The sequence below is a fragment of the Salmo salar genome, chromosome ssa19, assembly GCF_905237065.1.
Source record: "Salmo salar chromosome ssa19, Ssal_v3.1, whole genome shotgun sequence".
Classification (NCBI taxonomy): Eukaryota; Metazoa; Chordata; class Actinopteri; order Salmoniformes; family Salmonidae; genus Salmo; species Salmo salar.
The window spans coordinates 62,309,361-62,329,190 of record NC_059460.1 but is presented as its reverse complement, the minus strand read 5'-3'; the positions used below and the strand labels follow the sequence as shown (position 1 = coordinate 62,329,190).

Below are 19,830 nucleotides of genomic sequence, written 5' to 3'. Positions count from 1 at the left end.
TTAATAACTCTACCTTCATGTACATATTACCTCAACTAACCGGTGCCCCCGCACATTGACCCCTTGTATATAGTCTCGCTATTGTTATTTTACTGCTGCTCTTTAATTACTTGTTACTTTTATTTCTTATTGTTATCCATTTTTTCTAAACTGCATTGTTGGTGAGGTGCTCGTAAGTAAGCATTTCACTGTAAGGTCTACACCTGTTGTATTCGGCGCATGTGATTTGAAATTTGATTTGATTTGACATGCTTTAAAATGACTCTAAACTTAGAAAGCAGAAACATTGGTAATGTAACTAGCTAGCTAGTTAGCTACAACAAGTAGACCTGTTGCTAGCTCGCATGAGGAGATAGCTTTATCACTAGCATGTCATTTCGGGACAGTGAGCTTTAACTATCAGTTTATTCAAAATAATAATTTAAGAATGCATAAATCTATAGGACAAGTCGTGTAAAGTTAATACAGTACTGTCATCAAGGTAGGACCCATTAATTTAATTAATACTGACACATAAGAAATGCCACATTATCCATGTCAACAATTGGAGTAGGATGATTGCAGAGAACTCTGCCTCTATCCTAGTAGCTTACTTATGTTGGCATTATTAAGACTGCCTGTCACGACTTCCACCGAAGGTGGCTCCTCTCCCTGTTCGGGCGGTGCTCGGCGGTCATCGTCGCCGGCCTACTAGCTGCCACCGATCCCATTTTTCTTTTCGTTTAGTTCTGTCTGGTTTTACACACCTGTGTCTAGTTGAGCTGACTTCGGTGGGTTTATATTTCCCCGCTGCAGGTTAAGCTGTGTGCGGGATTGTTACTGTATTGTACTTGTAATGGGTGCGTGCCTGCACCACGGGATTTGTTTCATTTAGTACGGTATGTGTTTACCGTGGACATTTTGCTCTGTAGTTAGCGGAGTCGAGGTTTCTCCTCTGTGTGCTAAGTTCCTTCCCTGTGGGTGGATGCGACATTTGTGTGGTTTTCCCTTTGTGTTTGTGCTGTGCCTTTGGGACTGCCTGAATAAACATTTGATTTCCTGGAACTCATCTGCTCTCCTGCTCCCCCCCGTGCTAGAGGCACTGTTACACTGCCAGGATGTTCGTTTCTAGCTCACAAACTACAATCCTTTGCAATGATGATTTTTTTTATTCATTCTTGTCTGTCACTTCTGTCTCCTATGATCTATTCAGCTCTCCATGTGTTCTGCTACCAGAGAAATTAACCAAATGCTATTCACCATCCTACTGCAGTTTGAAACAGCCCTGCCTTCACTATTTAGACCACATATGCAGGTTGTCTTTTCTTTGTGGGTTTTGTCTTACAGTCTAGTGCATCCTAGAGTTGAAGAACACCAACTACAGATACAAGGGCTTGTCTGAGCATCTCAAATACTACATTCAATATACAATTAGTGTAATGAGTTGACAAACAGATTATGTTTGTACTATTGCAACATGCAGTAATGAGAATTCTATTGTCTCCGTCAAGAGCCTGGGCTTTTGCCTTAGATGGTAGAGCTCTGGTCTGTGGACCGCAGGATCATAGGATTGCATTGCGCTAAGGCACTTCTCTTTCTCTACATTTGTCGGCTAACTTGGTGACTAGGGTGGGATCCTTTCGATCCGCCTATGGGGCCTAGGCAAGTGAATGCCCCAAGAGAGAGGGGAGAATACAGAAGCATACGTTGATGACAGTTCACTCTGATGTTTGTGCTGGATTTGCCCCAAACCTAAAGTTTTGCATTTATGCCAAAAAGTTTATTTCTTTGCCAAAGTTCTCTTACAGTATTGCTGAATGTTCTTGTTGCAAACAGGAAGGATGGTTTGGAATGGATTATTATCACAGGCTTCCTTCTTTCCTTTTTATCATACAGGCCAGTAATGTGTAGTTAATGCAATGTTGTTGATCCATTCATAGTTTCTCTCAGGTCATGCAATGAACTACGTGGCTGTTTTAAACCACCTTTGGCCCCACAGTGATATCCCTGAGCAGTTTCCAGTCTCTCCCGCAGCTCAGTTAGGAAGGATGACCAGATTCTTACAGTGCCATGGTGATATTATACACCCTCCACAGCTTAACATCCTACTTGACCATAAACAAAGGGATATACAGTGTATTGGAATTATTTCAAAATGTATCCCTGACATTTTTCTAAAGCACTTTGGTGACTTTGAGGTTGAATCTTTGTTTGAAATTCACTAACCAGCTGAGGGACCTTACATATACAGAGGAAGTTTTTTTATTTATTATGAGAACCATTACTTTTGCACACAGATGGTCCCAATTCAACTAGGCTAATTGTGTGATTTTTCATGAAAATATTTGCTCCTGAATGTATTTAGATGTGCCACAACAAGGAGTATGACGACCTACTTCAATCAATAAATCTTTCCGTTTTATTTTTTTAAATGATAGAAAATGTATATAATTTTTCTTTCACTTTGAAAGTGTGTATTAGGTTATTTAGACCAGTAGGGGAAAATTCAAATTTCATTTGTTGTTCATTTGAGTTTAATTTAAGGCTTTAGAATGTGAAAATTGCGCAGGGGTGTGAAGAATTTCACTAGACACTGTATGTCTGCCTACAACCAAATTAATTGGATTCTGCTCAATATTCCAATCCTGACCGAAGATCTGATGCTTGTCTGACTTGACTGATCCATAAGGAAATAAAGAAAACTGCATAAAAAGAGAAGATTATCTAAAACCTTCTCTCCGTACACTTACAGTTCATGTTTTGGTTCAAAGTTCAGTCAGTCTGTGTAGCTTTTTAGAGTCACGACAGCTAGGTTAGGCTTAGGCTACATGTACTGTCTCTGAGTCATTAATCTAGACTAGTTTATGTTATGTAATGAGTCACAATGAACACAATAAACGCAATGAGTCATCAACAGATCATATTGCATACACCATAATGCTGTACACAAAAGTAGGCTTTTTTCATGCATGCCTCAGGCTACTAAGCTATATGCATCCTCTACTTTTACAGCACACACACACACACACACACACACACACACACACACACACACACACACACACACAGTCACAGCTGAGACATTTGTGACCCGATTCAGGAAACTCGGCATATGTCGCAAGTCACGACTTCAAAGGAGAGCCGTTTGAACATTGAAAAAAAATTGGGATCAAATTGCGTTTTTTTTGGGCAGAAATGCCTTCTCGAACATGTAAACTTTCAAGTGCCTTAATAACAAATGTTTATGCCATCTGTAAATACGAATAAAGTTGTTAAATTACGAGCCTAGTTGGTTTAGCCAAAGAAAAAGTAAGGAACCTTCCCGCTAGCCATGATTGGCTGAGATAATGAGTGGCCTGGACATGCCGAGAGATGAGTTTCAGATTGGTCTGCGGTGTAGCATCTTGTCTATAAAATGAGCTGCTCATTATGTGTAGATAATCCTTTCTACTGCAGTTTTTTTCGAAAGATGTAACGTTTTTCGAAAGATATAAGTCAGACAAGCATCAGAACTGCAAATATGTTGCTACTACTTTCAATAACATTGCTGCCCTGAATTTATCAGGTGCTATCGACAAAGGTCAGTGGGAAAAAGTTTTGATGGACTACTTTCTTGAGGACGATCGTGCCATGCTGATTCTCTCTGAAACTGAAAATGAATCAGATGATAAAGAAATCCCTGATTTAGGTGAGAAAAAAAAAAACATTTTTAGAAGACATTGTAGAGTCTTCTGATGATGGTGATTGGGAAGAAACGGCGATTAACAGTGTTGCTGTCACGGAAGAAGTTGACTGAGTTTTGAAATCAGCGGAACACAACGGGCCAAACAAGCTGTGCAAACTAAACGGAAACGACACAGGACATCTTATTTAATGAAAGGGGTTACAGTCTGCCGTGAAGCGTTCATCCATGTATATGGGTAAGAATCGAGCTACAGTTTCAGATATTACACGTTTCTAATTTTGTCAGGAAATTGTTTTCATTGCAAGTTAAGGCTTGCTGTTAGCTAGCCAGCTGGAGTTCGATGGCTGGCTTGCTAGCTATCGTTAACTTTGAACCTAATTTATTTGGTTAAATTTAGCTATGACAATCGGTTTGTATTGCTAGTGACGTTATTATGGATTGGGATTATAGTAATTTTTTTAGCTAGCTAACGTTAACGTGACATGTCTAAACAAAAGACCCCAAGTTAAAGCTTGCTGTTAGCTAACTAACGTTAGTTGAGGTTAGATGGCTGGCTTGCTAGCTAACGTTGACATTGAACCTAACTTATTTGGTTAACTTTAGCTACGACAATCGGTTTGTATTGCTAGTAACGTTACTCTATGGATAGGGATTATAGTTCATTTTTAGCTAGTTAAAGTTAACGTGACATGTCTAAACAAAAGACCCCAAGTTAAAGCTTGCTGTTAGCTAGCTAACGTTAATGTGACATGTCTAAACAAAAGACCACAAGTTAAAGCTTGCTGTTAGCTAGCTAACGTTAGCTGAGGTTAGACGGCTGGCTTGCTGGCTAACATTAATTTACGTCTATGAATTGTGTGTAATGTTAGTGATGTTTTCTCAGAATGCCATTTCGCATTGCTAGTTATAGCCTAATGTTAGCTAGCTAACATTGAACCTATTTGGTTAACTTTAGGTAGCTATGACAATATTGCTAGTTAAAGCTTGCTGTTAGCTAGCCAGCTGATGTTGGATGGCTGGCTGGCTAGCTAGCTAACATTACGTGTATGAAGTGTGTGTTGTGATGTTATCTCAGAATGCCATTTCACATCTATTGTATAATAATGCTGAAATATTTGTATCTGGAATTTGTCTTTCAGCATCAGTAGAACACGCCTGACTCTCTTCCACCAGTCATACAAGGAGAATGATCTTAAGACTATAATGCCTCCCATCAAAAAGAGAGCTGGCCTAAGCAAGCAAAGGCAGCCATCAACTACATGCACCATTTCTTCACCAACTACAATGTTGGGGAAACACGTGTGAACCTGAATTGTGATAACTGCAGTGCCCAAATAAGAACAAGTTTGTGCTCTAGTATTGTGCCTGGCTGACCATGCACAAGCTCCAACACAGTCTGGACATTCACTTCCTGATCACAGGCCACACCAAGTTTGCCCCCGACTGGTGCTTCGGTCTCATCAAGCAGCGCTTCAGAAAGACCAGAGTGAACACTTTGTCTGAGATTGTGTCACGTCCTGACCAGTAAGGGGTAATTTTGTTATGATAGTTTGGTCAGGGCGTGGCAGGGGATGTTTGTTTTGTGTGTTTTGTGTTTTTTGGATTGATCTATGTTATTCTATTTCGATGTTTAAATATCTAGTTTTTCTGTTTTTATATTGGAATTGTTTGGGGTTGGTCTCTAATTGGAGGCAGCTGAATCTCATTGCCTCTGATTAGAGACCATATTTATGTAGGGGTTTTCTCATTGTGTTTTGTGGGTGGTTAATTTCTGTTTTGTATTACTTACCTGACAGAACTGTTTGGCTGTCGTTTTTTGTTTCGTTGTTTCAGTGTTCAGATCAAATAAATACATGATGAGCACTAACCACGCTGCGCCTTGGTCTACTCCATTTGACAGCCGTTACAGAACCACCCACCACAAGAAGACCAAGCAGCATGGTATGGAGGAACAGAGGGTTATGGACTCCTGGACTTGGGAGATGATCCTGGATGGGGCAGGACCCTGGACAACGCCTGGGGAGTATCGCCGTCCGCAGTGGGAAATCGAGGCAGCTAAAGTGGAACGGCGATACTGGGAGGAACAGGCAGGTCAGCTACGGGAGCCTGAGAGGCAGCACACGGGGAGTTGGGGTAAGTCAGGCAATAGACCTGAGCCAACTCCTCATGCTTATTATGGGGAGCGTTTGGCGTGGAGAGCACCGTGCTATGCGGAAGTGCGCACGGTCTCGCCCATCCGCACGCACAGTCTGGTGAGGTCGATACCAGCCCCCCGCAAGTGCCGTGCTAGAGTGGGCATCCAGCCAGGGAGAAGTGCGTCGGCGCAGCACATCTGGCCACCAGTGTGTCTCCTAGGCCCAGGCTACCCTGCGCCTGCTCTACGCACGGCAGCCATCATTCCTCACCACAGCCCAGTTCGCCCTGTGCCAGCACTCCGCCCGTGCCGGGCTACAGTAACAACTCAGCCAGGACGGGTTGTGCAGGTCGTGCGCTCCAGACCTCCAGTGGGTCTTCAAGACCCGGTTTATCCTGCGCCTGCGCCCAGAGCCAGGCCTCCTGCATGTCTCCCCAGTCTGGTGAGTCCTGTGCCTGCTCCCAGAGCCAGGCCTTCTGCATGTCTCCCCAGTCTGGTGAGTCCTGTGGCTGCTCCCAGTGCCAGGCCTCCTGCAAGTCTCCCCAGCCTGGTGAGTCCTGTGCCTGCTCCCAGAGCCAGGCCTCCTGCATGTCTCTCCAGCCTGGTGAATCCTGTGCCTGCTCCAAGAGCCAGGCCTCCTGCATGTCTCCCCAGTCTGGTGAGTCCTGTGCCTGCTCCCAGAGCCAGGCCTCCTGCATGTCTCCCCAGCCTGGTGCGTCCTGTGCCGGAGTCGCCCGCCTGTCCGGCGCTGCCAGAGTCGCCCGCCTGTCCGGCGCTGCCAGAGTCGCCCGCCTGTCCGGCGCTGCCAGAGTCGCCCGCCTGTCCGGCGCTGCCAGAGTCGCCCGCCTGTCCGGTGCTGCCAGAGTCGCCCGCCTGTCCGGAGCTCCCGGCGAGGGTCCCCAGTCCGGGGTCGGCGGCGAGGGACCCCGCTCTAGAGGCGCCATCAAAGTGGGGTGAGCCAGTGGTGGAGCGTCCCGCTCCGGAGCCACCTCCGTAGGGGAGAGGATTGGGAAGGGGGGGTTGTAGCACAAGAACCGTCGTTGACGGTGGCCACCCTCCCTTCCCTCCCTTCCCTCCCTTTAGGTTTGGGGTTGTTTTTGTGTTTTTTTTTGTTTGAGGTGCATTTCGGTGTCTGCACCTTTGAGCGGGGATACTGTCACGTCCTGACCAGTAAGGGGTCATTTTGTTATGATAGTTTGGTCAGGGCGTGGCAGGGGGTGTTTGTTTTGTGTGTTTTGGGGTTTTTGGGTTGATCTATATTATTCTATGTTTAAATATCTAGTTTTTCTGTTTCTATATTGGAATTGTTTGGGGTTGGTCTCTAATTGGAGGCAGCTGAATCTCATTGCCTCTGATTAGAGACCATATTTATGTAGGGGTTTTCTCATTGTGTTTTGTGGGTGGTTAATTTCTGTTTTGTATTACTTACCTGACAGAACTGTTTGGCTGTCGTTTTTTGTTTCGTTGTTTCAGTGTTCAGATCAAATAAATACATGATGAGCACTAACCACGCTGCGCCTTGGTCTACTCCATTTGACAGCCGTTACAGATTGCTGGTGTTGTGAAGGACAGCACTGTGACAGGGGTCAACATCCCACAGCTGGTTGGATTAGAGGATGGTACGGTGCTGGTGGAAAGCTATGGCTGGCAACAATACCTGACTCCGTACTTCAGGCCACTGCCACAGATCAAGCAGTACCAGCACTTCAGGTGAAAATCATTTTCATTGCATTGCATGAGATTATTCTTCTTATCTAAACTTGGGATGTTGTGCAGGGTTGTAATGTCTTCTGATTTTTGTTGTCATTGTTATTCCCTGTTTTACAGCTTCGATGCTCTGGAGCCTGGTGTTGTTGTCACCAAGGAGCGTTCGGACTGTCGGGACCAGGTTTCAGCTGCTGCGCAACGCTGACATCCTTCCTCCCATAGATGGTCTGCCTGTACAAGCACCACCTGGACTGGACACAGCTAGACAAACTTATCTTCTTGAGAAGATCAAGAAGTTTTGCAACCAATAGGCTATGGACATCACATGCCCTGCACCAAAGGCAAGGGCAGGACAGAAACAGTCTCTCCGAATATAGATTCCCTTGTTCATGCGTGGTTCGGACGGACCAGTCATCAGCACTATCTGCAGTGCCTCTATTCACATGACTCTCTCCTAACACACACGCCACACGTTGCTGCTAATGTACTATTTTTTTATCCCGCTGCTCAGCCACTTTACCCCTGATTGTATGCATATAACTACCTCATCTATCACTGATATTGATATTGTTCTTGTACATACTGTATATTATTTCATTTTGACACTATCTATTTCGGATATTGCTACTATGCAAGTAACCATTTGGCTATACCGTTTATACATTCTGTAGAGATCCATCCACTTAGCAAGACTTATCAATATTCATTTTATATACAAGTATTTTGCTATGTGTGGTCGTAACATGATTTTGTGACATGCCACAACAATATCATATCATGTGACCGTATCAAGTGTCCACCACATAAATATATGGCGCATGCATCTGTTTATGTACTATACATGTGCACCTCACTCAGGTTTCAACTCAAGTTGCATGGCCTTAACTTATGTATGGAATACTGATAAGTGCGTGTTTAACAGTATATAAAGTATGCTAATGTACTGGTGTGAAGGCATTTGGGCAGTGGTCAAAAGCACATAAGTACAAATACTTTAAAGTACTAAAGTCTTTTTGGGGGGTATCTGTACATTACTTTACTATTTATATTTTTGGCAACTTACTTACTTTTACTTCACTACATTCCAAAAGAAAATAATGTACTTTCTACTCCATACATTTTCCCTGACACCCAAAAGTACTCATTACATTTTGACAGGAAAACTGTCCAATTCACACACTTCACACACTTAACATCCCCAATGCATCTGATCTGGCAGGCTCACTAAACACAAATGCGTTGTTTGTAAATTATGTCTGAGTGTTGGAGTGTGCCCCAGGCTATCCGTCAATAAAAAAAATTGTAGAAAATATTTCTGCCATTTGGTTTAATATAAGGAATTTGAAATGATTTATACTATGACAATGTAGTACTTTTTCCACCACTGGATGTGGCTGGGGGTTATAGCATTTCTTTCACATGACGCATCAATATAGACAAGTGTGTCTGGGTAAGAGTCATCTAATATTTATAAAATATTTTTATCTGGACACTTTCTGTTTACCTGGAATTTTTTGTTATTGTATGCTACTACCACTTTTAATCTTTACTACACTACTCACTGTTTAGCACATGACCTCACATGTGAATCCTTAAAGAGATGGCTGGGGCTGGTTTAAGAGGGTGTGAACAATGCTGAATGGGTGTAGACAAAGCAGAGCTCTCCAGTACGTACCAACACATTCAAAGGCCCTTTTATCAAAAGTGAGTTTACAAGTGTATCAACTTTCAAAGCATAATTACTTTCCCATTGTTCCTCAAAAATGCTGTGTATGATATACCATTTTGTAGCTCTGAGACTCTACTTTTATCCATTGTAAAAAAAAAAACATTTCAAATGTTGCTACGTAAGACCGAATCCAGGTGGTGAGACACATTTAAAAACAATCTATTTTGTCCACTATCTTATTGATGGACTGTATCTGCACTGTGTACATACCTAGCCCCCCTTACAAAAAACATACCTAGCCCCCCTTACAAAAAACATACCTAGCCCACCTGTATACAGTGCATTCGGAAAGTATTCAGACCCCTTCACTTTTCCCACATTTTGTTACGTTACAGCCTAATTCTAAACTAGATTACATTGTTTTTTCCCCCTCATCAATCTACAAACAATAACCCATAATGACAAATCAAAAACTATTTTTTAGAAACACTTTGCATATGTATTTAAAAAAAAAAATGAAATAGGACATTTAAATAAGTATTCAGACCCTTTATTCAGTACTTTGTTGAAGCACCTTGGGCAGTAACTACAGCCTCGAGTCTTCTTGGGTATGACGCTACAAGCTTGGCACACCTGTATTTGGGGAGTTTCTCCCATTCTTCTCTGCAGATCCTCTCAAGCTCTGTCAGGTTGGATGGGGAGCGTTGCTGCACAGCTATTTTCAGGTCTCTCCAGAGATGTCATGTCCGGGCTCTGGCTGAGCCACTCAAGGACATTCGGAGACTTGTCCCAAAGCCACTCCTGCGTTGTCCTCGCTGTGTGCTTAGGGATGTTGTCCTGTTGGAATGTCAACCTTTGACTCAGTCTGAGGTCCTGGGCGCTCTGGAGCAGGTTTTCATCAAGGATCTCTCTGTACTTTGCTTTGTTCATCTTTCCCTCTATCCTGACTAGTCTCCCAGTCCCTGCCACAGCATGATGCTGCCACCACCATGCTTCACCATAGGAATGGCATTGACCAGGTGATGAGCGGTGCCTGGTTTCCTCCAGACGTGTCGCTTGGCATTCAAGCCAAAGAGTTCAATCTTGGTTTCATCAGACCAGAGAATCTTGTTTCTCATGGTCTGAGAGTTCTTTAGGTGCAAACTCCAAGCGGGCTGTCATGTGCCTTTTACTGAGGAGTGGCTTCCATCTGGCCACTCTACCATAAAGGCCTGATTGGTGGAGTGCTGCAGAGATGTTTGTCCTTCTGGAAGGTTCTCCCATCTCCACAAAGGAACTCCGAAGCTTTGTCAGAATGACCATCGGGTTCTTGGTCACCTCCCTGACCAAGGCCCTTCTCAGTTTGGCCGGGTGGCAAGCTCTAGGAAGAGTCTTGGTGGTTCCAAACTTCTTCCATTTAAGAATGATGGAGGCCACTGTGTTCTTGGGGAACTTCAATGCTGCTGAAATGTTTTAGTACCCATCTTTCCCAGATCTGTGCCTCGACACAATCCTATCTTGGCGCTCTATGGACAATTCTTTTGACCTCATTGCTTGGTTGTTGCTCTGACGTGCACTGTAAACTGTGGGACCTTCTATAGACAGTTGTGTGCCTTTGCAAATAATGTCCAATCAACTGAATTTACCACAGGTGGACTCCAATCAAGTTGTAGAATCAGCTCAAGGATGATCAATGGAAATAGGAGGCACCTAAACTCAATTTCGAGTCTCATAGCAAAGGGTCTGAATACTTACGTAAATAAAGTATGTCTGTTTTTTTACTTTTAATAAATTTGCAAAAGTTCTAAAAAACAGTTTTCGCTTTGTCATTATGGGTTATTGTCTGTAGATTGATGAGGAAAAACATTTATTTGATTGATTTTAGAATAAGGCTGTAACGTAACAAGGGATCTGAATACTTTCCGAATGCACTGTAGGTATGTTTTAAGCTACTATCAGAGGACAAGCCTGGAATGAGGAGTGTTGTACATGGGTCATTTCACCAATTTGGTGGCTTTTGAGAAGAGTAACTTTGTAAATAAAACAACTTTTGATTTAACCAAATTTTAACATTCTGTCATAAAGAGCACATGTTCAACTTCATAAAAAACATGTTTTCCAATCTCAAGAGGTTCAATTCAAAAATGACTATTGTAAGTGCTTATTAAGTGGCAAATAAAGTAACACGGTTGAACGTAACAGGGTTGACGACTTCTTAAATCAGCCATGAATTCCCTTGTGACAGGGGGAATGGAAGCTTGTGGTGTGCAGAAGGGATTAGCAATTGAATTCAAGCTTCACAAAAAAAAACTCAATTGTTAAAACAATTTTTGCCTGTCTTTTTATGGGTAACAGGGTTGACATGTTATGCTAGACACGCTCAGTTTTCCACCATCAAAACACCAGAAAAAACTCATACCCCGACCCTCTCGTGCTCCAATTTGCGTGCTGGGAGCACGGTAGCATGCATTTTGAGAAACACCCACCGTCCACAGACATCCGTCTTTGCAAAGTCCACTGCTCCTGCTACAGAGTCATCACAGGCTATCCCACATGGCCAGAATCAACAGCTAAAACAGGAGTGCACTGTACATACTAGACCAGGGCTTGGTCCGTAGACTAACAAAGCAGTCTTGGTACTCCTTCACCACACACAACACCCAAACAGACTGGCTTCCTTCCACGCTATGGAGGAGTAAGCAAGGCAATGAGAATAAACTTGAAGCAAATTCTACTGGGGTGTTAAGACATAATGTTTTTTATATGGGGGAGATGGAGCATTTGGATATTGCTCACCAATCGGTTTACAACGTTCTCACAGAAATAGTGAAATCAGATCATTTTCTCCGTTGACAGGACATGACTGACAAACTGTAGACTAGGCCTATTTCTGGCATGTACTCAAAGCATGCGCGGACCAACTGGCAAGTGTCTTCACTGACATTTTCAACCTCTCCCTGACCGAGTCTGTAATACCTACACTACCGTTCAAAAGTTTGGGGTCATTTAGAAATGTCCTTGTTTTTGAAAGAAAAGCAACATTTTTATCCTTAAAATAACATCAAAGTGATCAGAAATACAGTGTAGACATTATTAATGTTGTAAATGACTATTGTAGCTGGAAACGGCAGATTTTTTATGGAATACCTACCTAGGCGTACAGAGGCCCATTATCAGCAACCATCACTCCTGTTGTGTTAGCTAATCCAAGTTTATCATTTTAAAAGGCTAATTGATCATTAGAAAACCCTTTTGCAATTTCGTTAGTACAGCTGAAAACTGTTGTCCTGATTAAAGAAGCAATAAAACTGGCCTTCTTTAGACTAGTTGAGTATCTGGAGCATCAGCATTTGTGGGTTCGATTACAGGCTCAAAATGGCTAGAAACAAAGAACTTTCTTCTGAAACTCGTCAGTCTATTCTTGTTCTGAGAAGTGAAGGCTATTCCATGTGAGAAATTGCCAAGAAACTGAAGATCTCATACAACGCTTTGTACTACTCCCTTCACAGAACAGCGCAAACTGGCTCTAACCAGAATAGAAAGAGCAGTGGGAGGCTCCGGTGCACAACTGAGCAAGAGGACAAGTACATTAGAGTGTCTAGTTTGAGAAACTGACGCCTCACAAGTCCTCAACTGGCAGCTTCATTAAATAGTACCCACAAAACACCAGTTTCAACATCAACAGTGAAGAGGCGACTCCGGGATGCTGGCCTTCTAGGTAGCACGCGTTCCAGCAGGTATATCTCACTTGTCACCCCCAAAGCCAATTCCTCCTTCCAGTTCTCTGCTGCCAATGACTGGAACGAACTACAAAAATCTCTGAAACTGGAAACATTTATCTCCCTCACTAGCTTTAAGCATCAGCTGTCAGAGCAGCTCACAGATCACTGCACCTGTACATTGCCCATCTATAAATAGCCCAAACAACTACCTCTTCCCCTACTGTATTTATTTATTTTGCTCCTTTGCACCCCAGTATTTCCACTTTGCACACTCATCTACTGTCAAATCTACCATTCCAGTGTTTTAATTGCTATATTGTATTTACTTCACCACCATGGCCTATTTATTGCCTTTACCTCCCTTATCTCACCTCATTTGCTCACATTGTATATAGACTTATTTTTCTACTGTATTATTGACTGTATGTATGTTGTTATATATGTCGAACTGCTTTGCTTTATCTTGGCCAGGTCGCAGTTGTAAATGAGAACTTGTTCTCAACTTGCCTACCTGGTTAAATAAAGGTAGGTGAAATAAATAAAATAAATAGGCAGAGTTCCTCTGTCCAGTGTCCGTGTTCTTTTACCCATCTTAATCTTTTATTTTTAACTCTGTCTAGAAGGCCAGTATCCTGGAGTCACCTCTTCATTGTTGACGTTGAGACTGGTTGAATCGACTACAATCAGTGTAGATGAAGGGGAGGAGGTTAAAAATGATTTTTAAGCCTTGAGACAATTGAGACATGGATTGTGTTTGTGTGACATGCTGAATGGGCAAGACAAAACATTTAAGTACCTTTGAACGGGGTATGGTAGTAGGTTCCAGGCGCACCGGTTTGTGTCAAGAACGGCAACGCTGCTGGGTTTTTCACGCCTAATAGTTTCCCGTGTGTATCGAGAATGGTCCACCACCCAAAGGACATCCAGCCAACTTGACACAACTGTGGGAAGCATTGGAATCAACATGGGCCAGCGTCCCTGTGGAATGCTTTCGACACCTTGTAGAGTCCAAGCCCCGACAAACTGAGGCTGTTCTGAGGGTAAATGTTCTGAATGTTTTTTACACTCAGTGCATATGCACATGTCCACACATGTACATGCTCACTGACCTGAAACCTTGCCATTCTTACAATCGTTAGCTTACAATTATACTTATACCACCAGGATATTTAGAATGTAGCGTGAAATATAGAAATTGCATACATAAGCAAAATTGCATTTGAATGAATCTATGATTGCTGAGAAGAAGATCAACATAGCTTCTGCATGCGACCTCAGGGTAATTAGACAGACAGACTAGACTGTATGTTGCCGTCGCTCCGTGTCTCTCCCACAGAACAATTCTAAGCACCTTAAACCCTGCTTAACCGTTTAAAAAAAAGACACATACACACACACTCACAAGCATGCATGCAGACGCACAGACAGACCGACAGACAGACAGACAGACAGACAGACAGACTGACAGACACGCATAAGAATTACACCCTGTCAGCAATGATACAACCGTAAGACTCACAGCGGTAAATTGCTCGAAGTACAGTTGTACCACAATGACCTTGGGTCAGTGTGAACTAGTAAAGCTACAGTTTCCTTAGGGTCATTAGCCAGAGATAGATGTGTTCTGACTTCCTCTGTACAGCAGAAGCTAGCTCCCTGAAAAGCATCCTGCAGTGTTCCCCTCTCTATGGCCTAAACGTCCCGCTGGTTCCTACTTGTTCCCAGTCTCTTATTAGTGCATGTCCTCTGTGGTGGGTGGGGAAGGGAGGAGATTATAATTTCAAATGGGGTCAGCTTTCAAGACTTGTGGGGCCCCCTCACGCGCACACACACATGCATATGCACATACACACGCAGACACAAGCTTGAATGAATGAACACTCACACGTACATACAGTACACGGACACATGCACGCACGCAGGCACACACACACACACACGAGACACACATCAAATAGTGTAAACCCCCTTTCACTCAAGCCCCTCCTGGGCCCTGTATGAGTCCAATGCTGCACCAGAAGAGTGAAAGGACAAATCCAGTGCTATATCAGCCTTTCTGTAATTAATTGACTGCTGGCATTAAAGTGACAATCCACCTGCTTTGACATGATATTTCACATAGTCAAATAAAATGTCAGAGGGATTTGATGAAGTCAAACCAAACCCAACTGGTGGAGAGCTTGAGAGGAACCAGAATGTAGACAGGGAGAGACAGGCCTATCGTTGCAGTAGTAGTTATCTGGGGTAGGAAGGATGGTGGAAGTTTTACCTTCAGAAAATGGCTGATGTAGCCCTGGAGCCATGTGCAATACCCTACGTTGGTAAGTACCTTTACTGCCAATGGTAAGCACCCACACAACCAGGGTTGTGTTCATCCAGGCTGCGTCACATCCGGCCATGATTGGGAGTCCCATAGGGCGGCGCACAATTGGCCCAGCGTTGTCTGGGTTTGGCCCGGGGTAGGCCGTCATTGTAAAAAATAATTTGCTCTTAACTGACTTGCCTAGTTAAATAAAGGTTCAATTTAAATTCATTAGGCACAAAATGTCAGAAAACAGACTGAAACAGGGAGAGGGACTCCCTAGAGTTGTCCAATAAGAAACGCTCATTTTCAAATCACCAAAGCAATTTAAAACATTTTTAATTGTGTGTCCTACTGAACATGACCCAGGGCTCAACAGTTGATTGTGGACACTGGACAGCATAGTAATACAGCATCTGGACACCAGTCTGTTTTTGCTTTAACTTATTTATTGTTAACTTGCCAAATCAGCAACATTGTTGAATGCATCCATTTTTTCCATTTTAGCAGACACACTTATCGAGTAACTTACAGGAGCAATTTGGGTTAAGTGCCTTGCTCAAAGGCAAATCGACTGATTTTTCACCTAGTCGGCTCGAGGATTCAAACCATCGACCTTTCGATTACTGGCCCAACGCTCTTGACCACTAGGCTACCTGCCACCCAGGCTTATACATTAGGAAGGAAGAGACTGAATAGATTTCTGTTAGAAATGACCATGGAAAAGTAACTTGGCTAATTTGGGGGGCAGTTCCACCACCTACAAATTTTATCTAAATGTAACCCTTGCCCACAATGGTGGGCTAGTTGGCACTGCCTTTACAGGGCACAGGAGAAGAATCTCCATTCATGCCCATCTGAACCAAGGCACCCAGGGTGTGGTTTTGGGCACCTATAGGGTGGGGTTGACCATGGCAGACAGACCTCCCACTCTGTTCCTGGCTACCCAGGGAATACAGTAGTACCATAGCTATAGAGTTCCGTTAGGAGGACCAACCATTAGAAATAGCCTGTATCCCACATTATGCCGACGCCACAAATGTTAACCTACTTGCACATCTGCCACATGAACTGCATGATTATTTTCTGACATGAAGTATGGGGTTGAAAACTGAGAGATCCCTGAAAGTAACGTTAAGTCATTACAAGTACAAGTGCAGCTGTTTGCAATTTGCCTAATGATTTTAAGATAAAGTCGGCTATTTACTTTAATACAAATGTGACAGTTTTGTGAAAGGATGCACCCACAAGCAGGGGCGTCATGAACCCATTATTTTAGAGGGGGAACAAAGTACGTGAGGATGGATGGGGGTGGTTAAAGAATTTTTTCAAACACCTGAAACAGCTTTTTCCTGCTGTCTCGGGCAATAATCATTATGCCTAATTCTATGTAAGAAAAATGTCATTTTTTCTGTATAGGTTACCTAAGCATACCTCTTGAGCAGTCTGTGTCCTGACTGGTGGTTATTTTCTTAAAGAAAAAAAAGATTCTTCTCTGCATCTTTGCTAAAAGATTGAAAGGAATGTGAGTTTTATTCAGTACATTTAGTAATTGCTTGCTTTTCTAAAAGCTAGAAACTTTCTATAGTCTAGAAACAATTAAGTTTAGTAATTAATTTAACATCTGAACAATTTTAAAACAGGACAAACCTGATGGCGCATGTGCCTTTGTGCATGACGCCACTGCCCACAAGTATAGAAAGTCTTTGGCTGCAGGCTTGCTGGAATACATAACGTGATTCAAAACTGCACACTGCTTGCAAATTTGAACTTTTATAGTTATTTCTAATTGCCAACATTTTGGTCTATCAACCTTGGCCAGAGCATGATTTTTAACAGACTTTGAAAAACGTATCTATTGTCCAATCAAATCAAACTTTGAGAGCCCAAGCACTTTCCCAGTGTTTCCCCAGATCAAGTATGAAGACATCTCTAGTCAGAACAGGCCTTGCACAAACCTTTTCCCCAGCACATTTTCTGGCTGGCACCTGCATTGCCTTCACTGTTTTCCTTAGAAATTGGAGTTTGGACATCTATGCGTTCCTATCAAAAGTAAGTGGATTATTTTCTGTATATATCGTGTTGTAATTTCTACTGTATGTATGTATGGATCATAATATATTTACTGTTTTATTCACGTTTTCAAGTAGTGGTGAGACATCATGCATTCCGATTCTTGCATAGATTGAAATGGACACATTCTTTTTTTTAAGGTTGTACTGATTTGATGAGCTAATGCTAAGCATTTGCTGGCTATGTGTGGCGCCATATTTGTTGACATTATACAATGCATTCTGGTTGTCATGTAAGTGTCTGTCAAACCAAAGACGTTATAACAAGAGATAGTAAATACAGTTTATATCAGTTTTATACCAATTTCCTGTATAAATAGCCTAAAAATATATATATATATGTAAACAGAATGTCTTAAATTGTGTTTTCTTGTAAAGCAGTGTGCTATTATATGATACAATATTAGTACTGGTTGCATTTAGAACTTGTCTAAGTCCTATCAACTGATTTCAGCCAGTGTATGGCTGAGGATTGACTGCATTGTTTGAATGGAATGTTGGCATAAAGTTAATTTGACAAATGAACGCTTTAATCATTACTCTAAAACTGTCTGGCTAGCTAACAAACATACAGTGCAGATAAATTCTTCAAATTCATAATTTTACAGTTGACCAACTTCCTGGCCAAAATGGCTGACCTTTATCCCATCATAAGAAGGTGCATGTCCATTCTAGTATTCTAATTCTATTGTCACAACCACAAACTGTCAACTCTATCTGGCTGACAGATTAAGGTAGAAAATGAATTTTTGCTCAAATATGTTACATTTAATTAGGTTAAATAATCATAAAGCAACTGAGTAAAAACAAAATTGCTACTGTGTATAACAACTGAATGAAGTTTGAACATTAACTCCATCCGATTTGTGTCTAAAGTATTGGGGATTTTTTCAAAACAATAATTTTGTATATTTTAAATATATTTCTGTTTTGAGTAACACCCTTATTTACACAATTTAAAATACAGAACGTCTTTCAAGAACCCCCGAATTATAGCCCTTCTATGTAAATTACACGTGTGGACCACAAGAGGTCAATTACCATGTAATAAATGCTGATAACTTTCTAATCAGAAATGTTACACTGATCAATTATTATTGGTTTGATTACTGATTTTCCCTCATTTTCTGGTGCGTTGAGTATACATAGCCTACTGGAAGCCCTTCAATGTAACGTTAATATCAGAACAGTGTATATTGCAGATACATTTTTTTTATCAATGTCTTCTCCCTTCTGTAATTTCAGGAATATAATATGACCTGTTCTGTAGCCTGCTGTACTGTTATTTGTGAAATAGTATGCACGAATTGTGGACACCGTAGAAATGTGTGTGCCAGTTATTAATGGTTAGCTAGCTAAAGAAATTATTGAACTAAAGTTACAACACAACCCAACAAGAGTGTGGCTCCAAGCATGTATGGGAGGCAAGGGATAGGATAGAGATAACGGTAGCAAGCTGTGTTTTTGTGAGCATACAGAGATAACGGTCCTGCCAGCCTACTACATGAAAAGACCTGGGCTATGAACCAGTTTGCCAGATATACATTTCTTTCACATTGAGATAGCTAACGTTTAATTCGCCAAATGCTTACCTAAATTTTGAAGAGGGTCGATAGTCTTTGATTCGGACGTCCCGGCTCCATTCTTCACAGGCTTCTTGCCGTTGCCTAGCATGATCAAAGACGCTGCCGCGTGAGCTCTCCCTCTTTCTGGGTTATCCCTAGCTAGCTAACGTTAGTTAGTTAGCTAGCTATATACGCCTATTGTTTAGCGAGTTCAGTTTTTCAAGGCCACCGAAAGATTATAGCACAGTTTACTGTTTTGATAAAAGGCTGTATCAAGTTCTTGCTAGAACATGTAGGCTAGTTCGTAACTGAGCTAGCTAGCTTTCTCCAAGACTGCAGCGCCTCATGATTTTATTCCTTTGGAGCAAAGGCGAGACTGAACAGCCAGCCCATCTTTGATTATGTCATGCCACGGATTGGAGGCAAACTGGGGTGTAATCATTAGTCTAAACCGTTGCAACGTTTTGCAACTACAAACGAGGGTTTCTATTGGAAACATTCAGGTATGTCCCTCCCCGTTTCGTTCCGTTTGCTTAAGTGTAAGAAACGTTTTGCAACAGATTTGGCGTAATGCACCTGAACAAGCGCACGAGAACGTTAACTGGTTATTATAGCCTGAGATCCGACGCTAACCATGCCAATGCACCTTGAATTCACATTTATTCAAATAAATGAAAAATAAAACACAATATTTAACAGTAATATTTCTCTGTAACAAGGAAAATATTGAAATTATAGGCTCTGCTGCCGTTGTGCTTGAATACCTCCTGGAAAAATATGTTTTTAGTACGCATGGGTTAGATTATCACAGTCAGAAAATCTTGAAGAACTGTGTCAAAACATTAACCTTTTTACTTTGGCCTTTCAAACCACACCCTGTGACATGCACAGTGGAGGGCTTGTTCATATACTGAACAAAAATATAAACGCAAAATGCAACAATTTCAAATATTTTACTGAGTTACAGTTCATATAAAGAAATCAGTCAATTGATATAAATTCATTAGGCCCTAATC

At 42.1% G+C, this 19,830-nt stretch overlaps 1 protein-coding gene across 1 annotated transcript in view; it reads right to left on the bottom strand.

The window, feature by feature from the left end:
• The window catches only part of plcd3b (phospholipase C, delta 3b), a 60,682-nt gene extending 41,386 nt beyond the window's left edge, over positions 1-19,296 (bottom strand). The window contains exon 1 of the mRNA XM_014158672.2: positions 18,842-19,296. Within this exon, the coding sequence (XP_014014147.2) occupies positions 18,842-18,923 (82 nt within the window). The 5' untranslated portion in view covers positions 18,924-19,296. The remainder of the gene's footprint in view (positions 1-18,841) is intronic.
• Positions 19,297-19,830: the final 534 nt, after the last annotated feature.